General features: G+C 36.7%; 1 protein-coding gene across 1 annotated transcript in view; it reads right to left on the bottom strand.

Moving 5' to 3' along the window:
• The window catches only part of CAPZA1 (capping actin protein of muscle Z-line subunit alpha 1), a 49132-nt gene that overhangs the window by 18856 nt on the left and 10217 nt on the right, over window positions 1-20059 (bottom strand). Inside the window, exon 2 of the mRNA XM_079930301.1 lies at window positions 6809-6872. Coding sequence (XP_079786427.1) covers window positions 6809-6872 — 64 coding nt within the window. The remainder of the gene's footprint in view (window positions 1-6808; window positions 6873-20059) is intronic.

Below are 20059 nucleotides of genomic sequence, written 5' to 3'. Positions count from 1 at the left end.
AAAAGCTCTTTGTTGAAAATTTACATTTGGTCAATATGGAAGAGAGACTAGGCGAAGAAAGGCTGCATTTGTTTTTCTTGGTGTTACTACTCAAATATCCAAAAAACAAGTCTATAAAGAAGAGTGTCTTGATTTACTTCTATTGTATTATTTCACTCCTTGTAAATAACATTTATATGTTCTCCTAGTTACTTTTGCTCTGCATCATTGATTTTACCAGTGGAAATTGTTCTACAATTTGTGGGGCTCTGAGCCAAGTGCAAATGAACATTACACAGTTCCTCTAACTAAGCAGGTAACCTTCTTTTTTTTAAAATTATTTTTAAAATTTTTATCAGAGGATGGTTCCTTTACAATGTTGTGTTAGCCTCCACTGCACAACAAAATGAGTCAGCCGTACACATACAGATATCCTCTCCCTTTTGGACTTCCCTCACATTTAGGTTACCACAGTACATTAGGTAGAGTTCCCTGTGCTACACAGTATGTTCCCATCAGTTGTCTATTTTATACGTAGTAACTATAATGTATATGTGTAAATCCCAGTCTCCCAATTCCTCCCTCCCCACCCCTTTCCCCCTTGGTATCCATACATTTCTTCTCTACGTCTATGCCTCTATTTCTGCTTTGCAAATAAGATCATCTATACCATTTCTCTAGATTCCACATATATGCATTAATATACAATATTTGGTTTTCTCTTCCTGACTTACTTCACTATGTATGACAGTCTCTAGATCCATCCACATCTCTACAAACGACCCAATTTCGCTCCTTTTTATGGCGAAGTAATACTCCATTGTATGTATGTACCACACCTTCTTTATCCATTCGTCTGTCGATGGGCATTTAGGTTGCTTCCATGACCTGGCTATTGTAAACAGGGCTGCAATGAACAATGGGGTGCATGTGTCCTTTTGAATTATGGTTTTCTCTGGGTATATGCCCAGTAGTGGGATTGCTGGGTCATATGGTAATTCTATTTTTAGTTTTTTAAGGAAACTCTATACTGTTCTCCATAGTAGTGGCTGTATCAATTTACATTCCCACTAACAGTGCGAGCAGGTTCCTTTTCTCCACACCCTCTCCAGCATTTGTTGTTTGTAGATTTTCTGATGATGCCTGTTCTTACTGGTGTGAGGTGATACCTCATTGTAGTTTTTTTTTTTTTTTTTTTTGGCGGTACGCAGGCCTTTCGCTGTTGTGGCCTCTCCCGTTGCGCAGCACAAGCTCCGGATGCGCAGGCTCAGTGGCCATGACTCACGGGCCCAGCCGCTCCGCGGCATGTGAGATCTTCCCAGACCGGGGCACGAACCTGTGTCCCCTGCATTGGCAGGTGGACTCTCAACCACTGTGCCACCAGGGGAGCCCCATTGTAGTTTTGATTTGCATTTCTCTAATAATTAGTGATGCTGAGCAGCTTTTCATGTGCTCTTTGGCCATCTGTATGTCTTCTTTGGAGAAATGTCTATTTAGGTCTTCTGCCCATTTTTTGATTGGGTTGTTTGTTTTTTTTAATATTGAGCTGCATGAGCTGTTTATATATTTTGGAGATTAATCCTTTATCCGTTGATTTGTTTGCAAATATTTTCTCCCATTCTGAGTGATGTCTTTTTGTTTTTGTAGTTTCCTTTGCTTTGCAAAAGCTTTTAAGTTTCATTAGGTCCCATTTGTTTATTTTTGTTTTTATTTCCATTACTCTAGGAGGTGGATCAAAAAAGATCTTGCTGTGAATCATGTCAAAAAGTGTTCTTCCTAGGTTTCCTCTAAGAGTTTTATAGTGTCCAGTCTTACATTTAGGTCTCTAATACATTTTGAGTTTATTTTTGTATATGGTGTTAGGGAGTGTTCTAATTTCATTCTTTTACATGTAGCTGTCCAGTTTTCCCAGCGCCACTTACTGAAGAGACTGTCTTTTCTCCATTGTATATCCTTGCCTCCTCTGTCATAGATTAGTCGACCACAGGTGCGTGGGTTTATCTCTGGGCTTTCTATTCTGTTTCATTGATCTATATTTCTGTTTTTGTGCCAGTACCATGTTGTCTTAATTACTGTAGCTTTGCAGTATAGTCTGAAGCCAGGGAGTCTGATTCTTCCAGCTCCATTTTTTTCCCTCAAGACTGCCTTGGCTATTCAGGGTCTTTTGTGTCTCCATACAAATTTTAAGATTTTTTGTTCTAGTTCTGTAAAAAATGCCACTGGTAATTTGATAGGGATTGCATTGAATCTGTAGATTGTTTTGGGTAGTATAGTCATTTTCACAATATGGATTCTTCCAATCCAAGAACATGGTATATCTCTCCATCTGTTTGTGTCATCTTTGATTTCTTTCATCAGTGTCTTATAGTTTTCTGAATACAGGTATTTTATCTCTTTAGGTAGGTTTATGCCTAGGTATTTTATTCTTTTTGTTGCAATGGTGAATGGGACTGTTTCCTTAATTTCTCTTTCTGATCTTTTGTTGTTAGTGTATAGGAATGCAAGAGATTTCTGTGCATTCATTTTGTATCCTGCAAATTTACCAAATTCATTGACTGGCTCTAGTAGTTTTCTGGTGGCATCTTTAGGTTTCTCTATGTATAGTATCATGTCATCTGCAAACAGTGACAGTTTTACTTCTTCTTTTCCGATTTGTATTCCTTTTTCTTCTCTGATTGCCATGGCTAGGACTTCCAAAACTATGTTGAATAATAGTGGTGAGAGTGGACATCCTTGTCTTGTTCCTGATAGAGGAAATGCTTTCAGTTTTTCACCATTGAGAATGATGTTTGCTGTGGGTTTGTCGTATACGGACTTTATTATGTTGAGGTAGGTTCCCTCTATGCCCACTTTCTGGAGAGTTTTTATCATAAATGGGGGTTGAATTTTGTCAAAAGATTTTTCTGTATCTATTGAAATGATCATATGGTTTTTATTCTTCAATTTGTTAATATGGTGTAACACACTGATTGATTTGCGTATATTGAAGAATCCTTGCATCCCTGGGATAAATCCCACTTGATTATGATGTATGATCTTTTTAATGTGTTGTTGGATTCTGTTTGCCAGTATTTTGTTGAGGATTTTTGCATCTATATTCCCCAGTGATATTGGTCTGTAATTTTTTTTTTGTAGTATCTTTGTCTGTTTTGGCATCAGGGTGATGGTGGCCTCGTAGAATGAGTTTGGGAGTGTTCCTTCCTCTGCAATGTTTTGGAAGTTTGTGAAGGATGGGTGTTAGCTCTTCTCTAAATGTTTGATAGAATTCACCTGTGAAGCCATCTGGTCCTGGGCTTTTGTTTGTTGGAATATTTTAAATTACAGTTTCAATTTCATTACTTGTGATCGGTCTGTTCATATTTTCTATTTCTTCCTCTTTCAGTCTTGGGAGGTTATAGCTTCCTAAGAATTTATCCATTTCTTCAAGGTTGTCCATTTTATTGGCATAGAGTTGCTTGTAGTAGACCCTTAGGATGCTTTGTATTTCTGTGGTGTCTGTTGTAACTTCTTTTTATTTTTAAAATTTATTTTATTTATTGATTTTGGGGGGGGGCTGTGTTGGGTCTTCCTTGCTGTGCGTGGACTTTCTCTAGTTGCGGTGCGTGGGGTCTACTCATTGCGGTAGCTTCTCCTGTTGCGAAGCACAGGCTCTAGGTGCATGGGCTTCAGTAGTTGTGGAGCATGGGCTTCAGTAGTTGTGGCTCACGGGCTTAGTTGCTCCGCGGCATGTGGGATCTTCCTGGACCAGGGCTTGAACCCGTGTCCCCTGCATTGGCAGGCGGATTCTTAACCACTGTTCCACCAGGGAAGCCCCTGTAACTTCTTTTTCATTTCTAATTTTATTGATTTGAGTCCTCTCCCTCTTTTTCTTGATGAGTCTGGCTAATGTTTAATCAATTTTGTTTATCTTCTCAGAGAACCAGCTTTTAGTTTTACTCATCTTTGCTATTGTTTTCTTTGTTTCTATTTCATTTATTTCTGATCTGATCTTTATGATTTCTTTCCTTCTACTAACTTTGGGCTTTGTTTCTTCTTCTTTCTCTCGTTCCTTTAGGTGTAAGGTTAGATTGTTTATTTGAGATTTTTCTTGTTTGTTGAGGTAGGCTTGTATTGCTATCAACTTCCCTCTTAGAACTGCTTTTGCTGTATCCCATAGGTTTTGGATCGTTGTGTTTTCGTTGTAATTTGTCTCTAGTTATTTTTTGATTTCCTCTTTGAGTTCTTCAGTAATCTCTTGGTTATTTAGTAACGTATTGTTTAGCCTCCATGTGTTTGTGTTTTTTATGTTTTTTTCCCTGTAATTGATTTCTAATCTCATATCGTTGTGGTTGGGAAAGATGCTGGATATGATTTCAATTTTCTTAAATTTACCAAGGCTTGATTTGTGACCCAAGATGTGATCAGTCCTGGAGAATGTTCCTTGTGCACTGGAGAAGAGAGTGTAATCTGCTGTTTTTGGATGGAATGTCCTATAAATATCAATTAAATCTGTCTGGTCTATTGTGTCATTTAAAGCTTCTGTTTCCTTATTAATTTTCTGTCTGGATGATCTGTCCATTGGTGTAAGTGAGGTGTTAAAGTCCCCCACTGTTACTGTGTTACTGTCAATTTCCTCTTTTATAGCTGTTAGCATTTGCCTTAGGTATTGAGGTGCTCCTATGTTGGGTGTATATATATTTATAATTGTTATATCTTCTTCTCAGATTGATCCCTTGATCATTACGTAGTGTCCTTCCTTGTCTCTTGTAACATTCTTTATTTTAAAGTCTATTTTATCTGATATGAGTATTGCTACTCCAGCTTTCTTTTGATTTCCATTTGCATGGAGTATCTTCTTCCATCCCCTCACTTTGTCTGTATGTGTCCCTAGGTCTGAAGTGGGTCTCTTGTAGACAGCATATATATAGGTCTTGTTTTTGTATCCATTCAGCGAGCCTGTGTCTTTTGGCTGGAGCATTTAATCCATTCACGTTTAAAGTAATTACCAATATGTATGTTCCTATTACCATTTTCTTTATTGTTATGGGTTTGTTTTTGTAGGTCCTTTTCTTCTCTTGTGTTTCCCACTTAGAGAAGTTGATTTAGCATTTGTTGTAGAGCTGGTTTGGTGGTGCTGAATTCTCTTAGCTTTTGCTTGTCTATAAAGCTTTTGATTTCTCCGTCAAATGTGAATGAGATCCTTGCTGGGCAGATTAATCTTGGTTGTAAGTTCTTCCCTTTCATCTCTTTAAATATATCATGCCACTCCCTTCTGGCTTGTAGAGTCTGTGCTGAGAAATCAGCTGTTAACCTTATGGGAGTTCCCTTGTATGCTATTTTTTGTTTTTCCCTTGTTGCTTTCAATAATTTTTCTTTGTCTTTAATTTTTATCAATTTGATTACTATGTGTCTTGGCGTGTTTCTCCTTGGGTTTATCCTGCCTGGAAATCTCTGCACTTCTTGGACTTGGGTGGCTATTTCCTTTCCCATGTTAGGGAAGTTTCCGACTATAATCTCTTCAAATATATTGTCAGGTCCTTTCTCTCTCTCTTCTCCTTCTGGGATCCCTATAATGCAAATGTTGTTGCGTTTAATGCTGTCCCGGAGGTGTCTTAGGCTGTCTTCATTTCTTTTCATTCTTTTTTCTGTTCTGCAGCAGTGAATTTCACCATTCTGTCTTCAGGTCACTTATCCGTTCTTCTGCCTCAGTTATTCTGCTATTGATTCCTTCTAGTGTAGTTTTCATTTCAGTTATTGTATTGTTCGTCTCTGTTTGTTTGTTCTTTAATTCTTCTAGGTCTTTGTTAAACATTTCTTGCATCTTCTTGATCTTTGTCCCCATTCTTTTTCCGAGGTCCTGGATCATCTTCACTATCATTATTCTAAATTCTTTTTCTGTAAGATTGCCTATCTCCACTTTATTTAGTTGTTTTTCTGGGGTTTTATCTTGTTCCCTCATCTGGTACGAAGTCCTCTGCCCTTTCATTTTGTCTGTGTTTCTGTGAATGTGGTTTTCCTTCCACAGGCTTCCTTCCACAGAATTGTAGTCTATACGTTCTATTATATGATATTTTAAGCAGGTAACCTTCTAATGTAAAACTAGAATTTCAAAATAAATGTTTGCTAAAATGAACCAAGATGCACAAAGATTATGATTTTACTTAAGGGGAACTTTAAGATGAAATTTGTAACTTAAAATAGGATTATGATGATTGATATTAACACGTTATAATGCCTCATTTACATTTTTCATTCTGTAAGTTGTGTTAACATAGTAAATAGAATGGAAGATTGTAAATATATAGGAATAGTGGTTCCCAAATTGGCTGTGACTCAGAATCACCTGGAGAACTTGATAAAACAGATTGCCCATTCTACCCCAGATCTAATGAATGAGAATCTTAAGAGGATAACATTGGAATCTGTATATTTAACAAGCTTCCCAGATACAGTCAGTTCAGCCCCAGTGGCTCTAGAAAATGTCCTATGCTATGGCACTTCCTGAGTAAAAGCACTGAAGAGATTTAAGCTATATTTTATAATGATATAAAACAATTAAACATTGTTTCTACATTTATCAGTATTAAATTACTTTAAATCTTTTCTCACATAAGATAGGTACCCTAATGTATGGGTTAAGAGCATGCTTTTGACTCAGACCTGGGTTTGAATCCTTGCTCTGATACTTACCAGCTGGGTGATATGGGCTAAATTATTTTAACCTTTTTGAATTTTGATTTCCTTAGCTATATCTATAATGTTATAAGGATTAAAAGAGATAGCAAACTCAATAAGTGCTCGTATGTGATTAAGGAGGGTTTAAAATAGCTACGTACGAATCTTTACTCACCGTTGAACACTTCATTAAATTCCCCTGGGGGTGCGTGAGTGATGAATTTAGCAGCTATGCGTACCTAAACAGAAATACAATTTTTAGTAAAAGAATTATGAAGAGTAGCATATAAGAGGGGAAGGAGAAGAGTAGCATATAAGAGAGGAAGGAATTAACAGATAACAAAATTTTTATCACATCCCTTGAAATATAATTTCCTGTTTAAACCTTACAAACGTTTAGGAGCCTTCAGATATTCTTTTCACAAAACATCTCAAAGTGTTTATTATCAATACAGATTTGTTCTAATTTGGGGATACACATGCTGCTTTAATTTTGAATTTTTCTTTTTAAAAAGCTAAATGATCAATTTTTGGTCAAAATATACTGCAGTCGGGGGCTTCCCTGGTGGCGCAGTGGTTGAGCGTCCGCCTGCAGATGCTAGGGACACGGGTTCGTGCCCCAGTCCGGGAGGATCCCACATGCTGCGGAGCGGCTGGGCCCGTGAGCCATGGCCGCTGAGCCTGCGCGCCCGGAGCCTGTGCTCCGCAACGGGAGGGGCCGCAGCGGTGAAAGGCCCTTGTACCGCAAAAAAAAAAAAAAAAAAAAAAAAAAAAAAAATATATATATATATATATATACACTGCAGTCACAAAAAGAGAAAGGTATGATCCTATTTCATTTATGAACACCAGCAAAACTAAATAAAATATCAGCTAATTGGTATTATGCCAATTTGTGTTTATGGTGTTTATCCCAATGCAAGAATGATTCAATACTGATAAATCAATGTAACTTACAAATTAAAAGCAAAACCTTGTGATAATGCTGGAAAAAAGACAAAATTCAACACCCATCCAAATATCATAAAACAATAACAAAACTACTAGTTTTTAGTATAATAAACTTCCTTAACTTTATAAAGCGTTATCTACTAAAATTTTACGGCTTATTCAATAATGACGAAACATGAGCAGTGTCACTAATTTTAAAAGCAAGACAAATATGACTCCTGTCACCTAAACTATTCAGCACTGTACTAAAGGTCCTAAAAATGCCATGGAAAATATTTCTTTTGTTATTCATTCTGATTCCCTCCCCTGCCCACTACTGTCCATCTGTTTCTGGGCCTCTGATTAGAGATGGATGCTGAAATGTTATTATCTAACCTGCATAACTAATTCTTTCTCCTGTTTTACCTTTTTTGTCATTTTATGCCTTGTGTAGGGAGAATTCCTCAGCTCCATTTTTCAACTCACTAACATGCTCTTCAGCTGTGCCCATTTTGTTTTCAGACAATTATTTTAACTGTTCTATTTTTAATTTCCAAGACTTTTTTTATTTCTTGTGTGTGCAATAATCTCTTCAGTCTCCTTGCGGTTATTAACTATACTTATTTTAAAGTCTTGTTTTATTGACTGCTTCTTAAGAATTTAGATATACTGTTTGTTGAGTTTGGTGCCTCTCTTTCATGGTATTGGTTTTCCACAAATGTTTGTTGCTCCTCTTTGAATTCAATTTAGTTTGCCTGTTCTGTTTACTTGAAGCATGTCTCCTTGATTGTAGGGGAGGGAAAGAGTAGACTTGCTGCCGAGAATGTGTGAGCCCATTACCTTCTGAGTGAGCCTCCTAAGGCCACAGGCTCCCTGGGGCACTGCCCTGCCTCTCTGCTCCCAGTGCTCATTCTCATTGCTATATTCTGAGGACAAATACTATTCGTCTGCAGCTTAGCCCAAATGGGAATGAAAGGAGGAGCCAAGTGGTCCAGTAAGTTTAGAGAACAATTCCCCAACTAATCCACTCCAAGACTGTTCTGAGTTCTTCCCTTCTTGCTCCTTAAATAGATATCCTCCCATGACACTACTTAAACTATTACTAATTTATTTCTCTTCCCATTCCACTTTTTCCTACTTTTTCATTTTAAAAGTTTTGGCATAAAAGGTAAGGTAAAACCATGTACTCAGTCTGCCATACAAATCAGTCTCTCATCTCTCATCAAGTAAAATATGAAATACAAAGAATATACAAACCTATATTGAAGGAAAAAAACAATTTGGAATATCATTCAGCTATATCTGTATCTCTACATATGTAATAATGATGTTAGCAATGTTAACATGACTGACCTAAAATGGGTCTCTCAGTATAATTCTAACACACTGTGAGAGAAAGGACACTGAAAATTCTGATGTGATGAGTATAAAGATGATCAACTCACTGATGAGGGGCAAAGAGGAACATGGTATATCTGACAATAAACTGAGCTCTACTTTCCAGATAGGCATCCTCTGTTGACTTCTTCCATTTCCTTCAAACAACTTTAAGTTCTTATTGACCCAGTCAAATTAAGGTTATCATCAAAGTCAAACCATTCTTAAGGGGGAAAAAAAAAGACTTTTAAGAATCTTTGGAAAATAAAGCTGGGATTGAGAAGAGAATTAGAAAAAGATAGAAATACTTTACAACTTTAGAATCCCTAGGTTTATATGGAAGATCTTATGTGACTTTGCTCTGATTCTAAAAAGAGTAAAAGAAAAGCTGCTCCATAGCCAAACTTACCTTTTCAGTCAAGAAAGGCCTACCGATTCATGGAACAAGGCAGAATGGAAACCTGGATTCTAATTACTGGCTCTGTTGGTCCAGTAACTAACTAGATTTGTGATTCTGGAAACATTGCTAACCTTTTTTGGTTCTGAGTTTCCTCATAATAATCCTACTCCTAAAAGAGATTAGGAGATCTGCAAAATTTCTTTGAGCTATAAAATTCTGTATGACTTCTAAAGACTTAGAAGACAAAACTTTTATGTGGACCATCAGGAAGCAAGTATGAGGAATCTATATCACAAACACCTTAGGATATTCTTATGCACATACAGTTTGAGAACCCTAATGTGACAGGGTAATTGTCACTAATATATTATTTTTCTGGGATGAAAACTGGTGGAGATTAAGAGGAAATATTCCATAAAGCTCTTAAATTAACTGAGCAACAAAAATAAAAAGAGGGGTTCTAATTAGGAAGTAAGAAATGCTGCTCAACTCATGAGAATTATATTACAGAGGACTAATAGTTCCAATATGGATTTCCAACTGTGTATATCTGCTCTGGCATGTACACTTAATCATATTACTGTACTTGTCAACTGTTGGTGTCAATCACTTATTTAAGAAATTAGCAAACCTATTTTGAATAGCAAACCTATTTTTTCAGTCTATTTGTGGCAAGTCTGTTGAGCAGCTATGGTCTATCCCACTTTCTGTCAAGGTGCATGTCCCATAATCCTTACATAATTATGAAACTCCCCTCGGTCAAGCAAAATTAAGTGTGTGTAATTCAAAAATATATTCATATACTACCGCAAAAGCAATTTCCCTTAAAAGAAAAAAGCCACAGCCATATTTTACATACTACTTATTAACGTTTGAATGCATAAAAGTTACCAAATTGAAAGTTCAAGTTACTAATATTTATGAAACTATCCACAAATTTTCAAAAGTTATAAAATCTGATGGAATTTCCATAATTGAAAAACAGTCATTTGGATAATGGATGAAATGACTCTGCATGTAAAAAAGTAGCAGTTTGGGCTTCCCTGGTGGCGCAGTGGTTGAGAGTCCGCCTGCCGATGCAGGGGACACGGGTTCGTGCCCCGGTCTGGGAAGATCCCACATGCCGCGGAGTGGCTGGGTCTGTGAGCCATGGACGCTGAGACTGTGCGTCTGGAGCCTGTGCTCCGCAACGGGAGAGGCCACAACAGGGAGAGGCCACAACAGTGAGAGGCCCGCATACCGCAAAAAAAAAAAAAAGTAGCAGTTCATCCATTCAGCAAACATTTACTGAGCAGCTAGGAAGAGAAGAGTCAGTAAATAAAGATTAAATACTGAATAAGACATTGTCACTATTCTCAAAGGATCTGTCACCTAGATAGTAATATAGAAAACATTAAAAGGCACAATGAGGCACAAAGGAAGGTGCAATTAACTCTACATTACGTATATAAGGAGGGGTTGGGGTGACCTTCAAAGGCAGTGATGTTTGAGCTGGATTGGAGGATGAGTAGATACCAAGGACAGCATTCCCCGTGGAGGGAACAATATGTACAAACTAAGACAACACAGCATAACAAACTGAATGGAGATATTTAAAAGATCTGCATAATGTAAAACAATGCTACTTTTTCTACTGATTCTTTCTGCATTTTCAAAAAAAAAGTTTTTTAAAAAACACTAACCATTTATGTTAATATGCAATAAATTTATCATTATATTAAAATGAATTGTTTTAAAAATCTGTAAGTTTTAATATCTAATATAATACATACAAGCCACATAAATAAAAACTCAATTTCTTGGAATTCCCTGGCAGTCCAGTGGTTAGGACTCGGTGCTTCCACTGCAGGGGGCACGGGTTCAATCCCTGGTCAGGGAACTAAGATCTCACATGCCACATGGTGCAGCCAAAAAAAAAGAAAACAAAAAAGCTAACCAACCAACCAACAAAAACCAAAACTCAATTTCTATGAAAAAACTAAGTAGAAAAGATAAATGCACCTCTATATTCATTGAAGCATTATTTACAATAGCCAGGATATGGAAGTAACCTAGATGAATGGATAATGATGTGATGTGGTGTGTGTGTGTGTACACATATATATGCAATGGAATATTAGCCATAAAAAAGAATGAAAACTTGCCATTTGCAACAACATGAATGGACCTAGAGGGTATTATGCTAAGTGAAATAAGTCAGACAAAGAAAGACAAATACTATATAATTTCACTCATATGTGGAACCTAAAAAACAACTCAGAAAGAGCAACAGATACAGAGAACAAACAGGTGGTTGTCAGAAGGGAGGGGGTGGGGGGAGGAAAGAAATAGGTGAGGGAGATTAAGAGGTACAATTTCCAGTTGCAAAATAAATGAGTGACTGGTATGAAATGTACAGTGTGGGGAATATAATCAATAACTATTAAGGGTTATAGTTCATGCACAATCTTTATATGTGACATACCATAACTAGATTTATTGTGGTAATCATTTTGAAATGTATAGAAATATCAAACCACTACACTGTATAACACGAACTAACATAGTGTTGTAGGTTAATTATACTTCAAAAACAAACTCATAGAAAAAGAATTCAGATTTGTGGTTACCAGAGACAGGGGTGGGGAAAGAGGGTCAAAAGGTACAAACTTCCAGTTATAAGATAAATAAGTACTAGGGATGTAATGTACAAAATGATAAATATAGTTAACACTGCTGTATTTTATATATGAAAGCTGTTGAGAGAGTAGGTCCTAAGAGTTCTCACCGTAAGCAAACTTTTTTTTTAAACTATTTATTTACTTTTGTATCTATGAGATGATGGATGTTCACTAAACTTACCATGATAATCATTTCATGATGTATGTAAGTCAAATCATATGCTGTACACCTTAAACTCATAGCGCTGTATGTCAATAAAACTGGGGGAAAAAACAACCAGATTTCTAAGAGTGTAAATGGGTCCTGAAAGCGAAAGAGTTTGAGAAGTGTTCTGTTAACATGGGTTGATATTTATCATGCTGTTGAGTGAAAAGGGCTGCAAAATGATGTATTCCTGTTTTTTTTAAGTATATATATTTACATATATGTATAGCTACTAACTTTTAACTGGGACTACCTCTGATAGAAGTATTACAAGATACTTTTCATCTATTTTTTGGCTTATCTCTATGTTCAAAAAGTTGTACAAGGAATATAAATTATTTGTATGAAAAAATTTTTTAAAAGCAGAAAAGGGGCATGCCAACATTCCCCATACAATAAATAATTTTTAGAAAATTATCTGAGAATATCAAGAACCAGAGAAATGTCCAATTAAAGAAACCAAAACATCTAGATTTTAAATGAAAGTGGGGAGATTTGAAGATATATACACTTGGCAAGGGTGAAGTTCTAAATGAGCAGTTAAAAGAAATGTAGTTATCATTAGATGCCAACATGGGGTCCTAAAACACTGTCATGGTTGGACTTCCCTGGTGGCACAGTGGTTAAGAATCCGCCTGCCAATGCAGGGGACACAGGTTCGATCCCTGGTCCAGGAAGATCCCACATGCTGTGGAGCAACTAAGCCCCTGCACCATGACTACCAAGCCCACATGCCGCAACTACTGAAGCCCGTGCTCTGCAACAAGAGAAGCCGCTGCAGGGAGAAGCCCGCGCATGGCGACAAAGATCCAACACAGCCAGAAATAAAAACAAACCAAAAAAACACTGTCATGGTCAACAGTCCCCATGTTACCTTCTGAGAGTTAGTAAAAAAGATGGATTACAGTCCACCCTCTGTATTTATGGGTTCTGCATCCAAGGATTGAAGATATTCAGAGGAAAAAAAAAATTCCATAAAGTTCCAAAAGTCAAAACTTGAATCTGCCATACACTAGCAACTATTAACATAGCATTTACATTGTATTAGGCATTACAAGTAATCTAGAGATGATTTAAAATATATGGCAGGGGCTTCCCTGGTGGCGCAGTGGTTGAGAGTCCGCCTGACGATGCAGGGGACGCGGGTTCGTGCCCCGGTCCGGGAAGATCCCACATGTCACGGAGCGGCTGGGCCCGTGAGCCATGGCCGCTGAGCCTGCGTGTCCGGAGCCTGTGCTCTGCAATGGGAGAGGCCACAACAGTGAGAGGCCCGCGTACCACAAAAAAAAAAAAGAAAAAGAAAAAAATATATATGGCAGGATGTGCGTAAGTTATACGCAAATACTGGACCATTTTATGTAAGGGACTTGAGCATCCTCAGATTTTGACATCTTCGGGGGTCCCTGAACCAATCCCCCTCCATGGGATGACCATACTTAGTATTAGATAAACATCTGACAGTCTTTGAAGACAGGCTTTGAAGTGTTAAGTTGATTTGTCACTATAATAATACCATAAAAATACATTGAAGGAATACCTGTAATAGAAATTGTAATGATATATTTATATAATCACTTTAAAATCTAAAGTGTGCTCCATGGTCTTTTACAATTTGGTTCACCGTCTCATTCTCCTACTGTTTAGCTCCTAGACCTATAGCTACACTCCCACCTCAGGGCTACTGCAATTGTTATTCCTTTTGCCAGAAATGCTCTTCTATCAGAGAGTTCACTTCCCTCTTCATTCAAGTCTCTGTTCAAATATCACCTACTAAAGTACCCTTCTCTGACTTCCATAAATTAGCTACTGTACCCTCCACACCCTTCATAATTCTTGCCCCTTACCTGCTTTAAATTTCTTCAAGGAACTTGCCACCACTGAACATATACTTATTTTTACGGCTCAGCACCTCCAAAAGAATTCCAAGAGCACAGAGCAGGGGTCTGCAAACTGCTAAAGTAAAGGGCCAGACAGTAAATATTTTACGGCTGTGTGGGCCACATGATCTCTGTCCCAACTGTATACTAATGAGCATAATTGTGTTCCAGTAAGACTTTGTTTTTTAACTGAGGTACAATTGACAAATAAAGTTATAAGATACTTAAAGTGTACGATGTGATGATTTTGATATACATACACTTATACAGTGTGAAAGGATTACCCTCATTGAGTTAATTAACACATTAGACACTGCAATTTGTATTCCATGTAATTTTCACATCATGATATATTCTTCTTTTGATCTTTTTTCTAACCATTCAAAATACATTAGCTGTTAGGCCATATAAAAACAGGCAGTGGACCAGATCTGCCAACTCCTAGCATATAGCATAAGAACTTGTTATGTTTGTTCATTGCTGTATACCTAGGACTGAGACCTGGCACAAGCTAGGAATGTAAATGAATGAATACTATTTTATTGTTTACAAAACTCTTTCATAACCTCTCTTTTGATCTTAAAACAGCTTGTTAAAAATAGGCAGGGAAGAGACTATTATCCCTACTGTAAATGAAGGAACAGGTTCAGAAGTGCCTTGTCCAAGGTCACATACGTACAAAGGGGTGGCACTGAACTAGACAATCATCTGTACTATGCAGTACTAACAGGTATTAAAATTCAGGAGGATTATCTATAGTGTGGTCTGATGGATTTGGCCTAGCCCTTTTACAATTTTGTTTTTAAACCTGGAATTGAGACAAAGCTTTCCTTGTGAAAGCTGCAGTTGTCACAAAGTTGGGAGGGGTAAATCAAATGATAAATAATAACTTTAAAAGTCAAAATTTTATCATCCAGCTTCAAAACTGGGTCAAAACTAACAAGATGAAATTTAACAAAGGTAAACAAAATCACTGGCACAAGCAAAAGGGGAAAGAGAAATGGCTAAGCAGCTAGTGACTGCAAAAATATTTTTGCTGCAATACAAATGAGGGATGACACAGTAACAGTAATTTAGTCAATCATTCTCAAGATTGGGATGGGGAAAGAAAGGTGACAGCAGGTATATCCCATGGAGGGGAGGCATGTAGCCCCCCTCCTAATTGAGAATCACTGATATGGATGTTTTAGTTGAACAAAAACTTCACTCTGCTTAAAAAAAAAAGTCCCTATTTCATAAAGTAACAGGTTCATTGTACATAGCATTCATATGATAGTGTCTGCGGTAAAGGGTATATAACTCCATATATATTTTAAAGGGGGAGTAACTCAAGCCTCATACACAATTCTACCCCTTCATATATTTAAATATTCCAAAAATGTTAATTTCATGGAATGCACTGTATTATGTTTCTAACCTAAATAGGGGCAATTTAAAGTCTGTAAGTATCAATGAAAGATAAGTTTTCTTAGATTTCAGTTTCTTCCCATTTTTCTTATCCTCTTGCCTCTCCAAAAAGGAAAATAAAGTAAAATACTCAATCCTTACAGTATTCAAAATTTCATTTTTATATTACTAATATCTGTACTGAAGTTTAAAAATGAAACTGAGAAAGTAATATATCCCATTGTTCCCTAGAAACTGCTTAATTTTGTAATTTTGTTAATTTTAGTAAGAAATTTTAGAAAATGTAGTCGAAAAATAAATTTACAAAATTTTTATAAAACTCAAATCTTTTTTTTTTGTCATGCAGCTGCGCCACGCAGCTTGTGGGATCTTAGTTCCCTGACCAGGGATTGAACCCAGGCCCTAGGCAATGAAAGCACCGAATCCTAACCGCTGGACCTCCAGGGAATTCCTTTAAATAATCTTTTAATAACAGACTCCACACATTTCAACATTACATCTATTCATAACTACCTTTAAAATAGTTTCCTTAACAAAAGAATTTGAAGTTGAATATTTAACAACTGCAGCTCTTTGTGAATTCTTGGTAGATAATTCCAGACAGGCAAGGAAGAAATCTTTCACTAGATAATATCCATATTCCAATTATCAGCAAGGCCCAGGTCAGTTTATACTGCCTAAATTTTGTATACTTCATGAGCCAAATCTCTGCCAGCAAGGTATCTATGAAAATCTTTATCTCCCTCATTAGTGTATTAAAGACTTCACTTCTGGGCCTTTACTCACACTGTCCTTGAGTTTGTGCCTCTCTCATCTTTGCCTGTCTAAATCACTCCTATTTTCCAAGGTTGGGGAATCTGTTTCTTTCAAAGATATATTCCCCATTACTTAAAGTCTCAAGAATCCTCTGTTACTTCTACCATACTTTGAACATTTATCATAGCACCTAAAATATAACTGCTGTTGACAATTAGTTCTATAGGTACCATTCTGTTCCCAAAGACTTAAGTTTTCTTTGGGCAAACTGCCTTGCTTTCTTTTTCTATCCTATACAGGGTCTAGCAAAGTAAACGGCACATAGGCAATTAGTAAATGTTTACAAAATCCCTTTTGAATAAGATGACACTAAGGAAGTGTGCTTAGCTTTTAAGATTATTATGAGGTACTATGGCAAAATGGAAAGATAAAGACTCTGGAGTTGGACAGACCTGGATTTGAATTTCAGTCTCTTAATCTCTTTGAATCACAGCCTCTCCCTAAAGTGGGATAGTATCTACTTCTTAGAATTGCTGTGAAGGTTAAGTAAGATAATATATGTCAAGTCTTTGGCAAAATATTTAAAATATAATATGGAGGTTCAGTAAATGTCAGTTATTATTAAGCGGTCACACCAAGATAATTGCTGCTTTAAATTATTAAACTGAAAAAGCCTTCAAATTATTGAGAAAATAATTCCTCTCTTCCAGAAGTTCTTTGGGTCCTAGTCACCTAATATTCTCCATCATTACAATCTTCATCAACTATAAATATCAACAACTTCTTTTTGACCAAAAAAAGTTTTTCAAAGTGACTCTGCTTCCCTTTATTTTTTTTATTTTTTAAATATTTATTTATTTTGGCTGTGCCAGGTCTCAGCTGTGGCATGCGGGATCTTTAGTTGCCATGCAGACTTCTTAGTTGCAGCACGCACGCAGGATCTAGCTCCTGACCGGGGATCGAACCTGGGCTCCCTGCATTGGGAGTGTAGAATCTTACCCACTGGACCACCAGTTAAGTCCCTCTGCTTCCCTTTAAATTGATAATACATCTTTTCAAAGTTTACTCATGTTTTCAACTAGGCTATACTTCAAAAAAATAGTTGTAAATTGTGCTTTCATAAATATTTATTTTACTTTTTTTTATTCTACATCATTCCAGAAGTATTCAAGGATAAGCAGTTGCATTCCTCCTCCAGAAAGAGATAATACCTTATTCTTATCCTGGTAAGAAAGTTCTATTTGCATGGAATTCAATGTTATTTCTTAAGACAGTTTTTCCTATTTGAAGATATTTAGGATGTTACTGCTGTTATTATTATTATTATGTATTTTAAGACTATTTTTTCTAAGAGCAGTTTTAGGTTCACAACAACATTGAGAGGAACATACAGAAATTTCCCATTTACTCTGTCCCCCCATGTGCACAGTCTCCATTATTAAAATCCCCACCAGAGCGGTACATTTGTTACAAATGATGAACTTACACTGACACATCTTTATCACCCAAAGCCCGTAACTTACATTAGGGTTCACTCTTTGTGGTGCACACTCTATGGATTTGGACAAATGTATGACATGTATCCACCATTACAGTACCATACAGAGTATTCTCACTGCCCTAAAAAACCTCTGTGCTTTGCCCATTCATCTCACTCTCCCCCTAGGATGCTATTTGTTTGTTTGTTTTAAAATACATCTTGCCTTAATGTAGTTCATTTTTTTGGTCTGCTTCTAAGGCTTTCAGTATATCAACAATAAACTGCCTGGGGCAATAATTTAATAGATGGTTCCAAGCTGCTGACATGCATGTATTTCAGTATCAAACTAGCTCTAGAATTCCAGTTTCAGTGCCTTTATCAAACAAAATCCCTGCTGGCAGAGAGTTCCCAGAGGCTAGTGAGAATTTAATTTGGGGCTATAATTTCAGGAAAAAATACATTTTCAGTGATCTCCAAGGCCATATGGAATAAAAGGTTTCACTTAATAAACTTACTGTTAGCTATGTTTTTTTACATTCCAAATAAGCTAAATATTATTTTCCCAGTTTAGACCTGGAGATATTATAAAGATTCAGAATGCAATTAGGGGACTTCCCTGGCAGTCCAGTGATTAAGACTCTGCACTCTCACTGCCAAGGGCCAGGGTTCAATCCCTGGTCAGGGAAACTAAGTTCTTGCAAGCCGTGTGGCATGGCCAAAAAAATAAATAAAATTTTAGATGTATATATTGATAGTTTATTTTGATTTATCATTATCAGTAAGGCCTAAGGTTTAAAAAGCATAGATATGTCTAAATTAGAATCAACATTATAAAAAAGATGGCGACACTTCCAAATAATTCGTTTTATGTATACTCTTTTGAAAGCCATTTCAAGTATTTCTTAGAAACTGTTCTATTAGTAACCACTTATAAGTTTTGTCAGATATAGACAAACAGGTAGTGAAGGCAGGCAAGTTTAAGTAGAGCAATTTCATTTTTAAAAAATCTACCAATGCTAAGGAAAACAGCTTGAAGATTTATTAAAGTAATAATATAACACACATGGAGTGCCAAAGACTTTCTCCTTGTCCAAACTTTAGTTAGGCTTCTCTGAGCCCTCTTCTCAGTTAGGTCTTTTATCTTGGCCCCATCCTGCCTATGGCCTGCCTAGCCCAGTCTTAGCAAGAACCCTGCTCTCAGTTTAAAGAGAATTCCCCCACTCTTGATATCTGATCAAGTTCCTTGTCCCCAACTTTTGATGTGTAAGTCCTCGATCTTCTGTTAGCAAGAATCCTTCTACCCCTGATGTCTCCTGTTAGTAATTTTCCACCTACTGACCCGCTCACTTGCTTGCTGGCTATTCATGCCCAGCAGTCTTTGCTTATTTAGACCTGAACTCAATCTCTCTCCCCTAATACAAAAGTATTGAATAAAGTCTTCTTATCATTTTAACAAGTTCAGATTAATCTTCTTTAACAGTAGTCAGCATTGTATTTTACGGTGTATAACAGTATATAAAAACAACATACTTAACCATAAAATTTACATTTAAGAACCAAAAATAGCTCCTATTTTGTTTTTTAGTTATCTTTCCCAACCATTCCCTTTTAATTTACAACTTCTCTATGCACCGAGTTAGAAGGAAATCATTCCTCAGTCCTCACTCTGGACTATCCTAATATAATACATCCAAAATGTAGGTAAAAAGATTTCCAAGTATATATCTTTAGTGTTCATTTAGAAGTTCAAAGTGACAAAGCCTTAAGTCAAAAAAAAAAAGTACTGGCTCAATCTCAGTAAAGATAAAAAAGCTGTCTGATCTTAAATGCAAAACAGCATTGATATACATATGAAAGGAGGGAAAGGACCCTATTTGGCTTAATTAGAGGATTTACCTAAATGTCTAGATCAAGAACTGAGGAAATATAAAAGTCTGAGATATAGTGTTCTAATGGGTTAGAAAAAAGGACTAAAGTGAGTGAAAAGATCACAAAAGCGACTTGTTAAAATATACATTCTCACCCCCAATCCTAGGAGAGTGGGCAGATAGGTAAAAAGTTCCAAGGGGCCAGATACAATGAGTATTGTTTTGGAAATAATCAGGACCAAATTAAGAAATCAGGGGAAAATCCACCCAAACGCCTTGAGATTCACATGCCAGAAAGCAATGGTGCAAATGCCAAGTCCAAACAGGCAGAGTTCAGCAGTGAGGGCCCATGCTGGCTTGGAAACAGATGCAGTGGGAAGAAGTATTTTGCTTTTAAGATCTGGTGCATATCTGGCACGTTATGGTATTTCTAACTTAAAGGTATATCTTTTTACCAAATTTACTT

This window comes from Stenella coeruleoalba (genome assembly GCF_951394435.1).
Source record: "Stenella coeruleoalba genome assembly, chromosome: 1".
NCBI lineage: Eukaryota > Metazoa > Chordata > Mammalia > Artiodactyla > Delphinidae > Stenella > Stenella coeruleoalba.
This window is presented reverse-complemented; position numbering and strand designations above follow the sequence as displayed.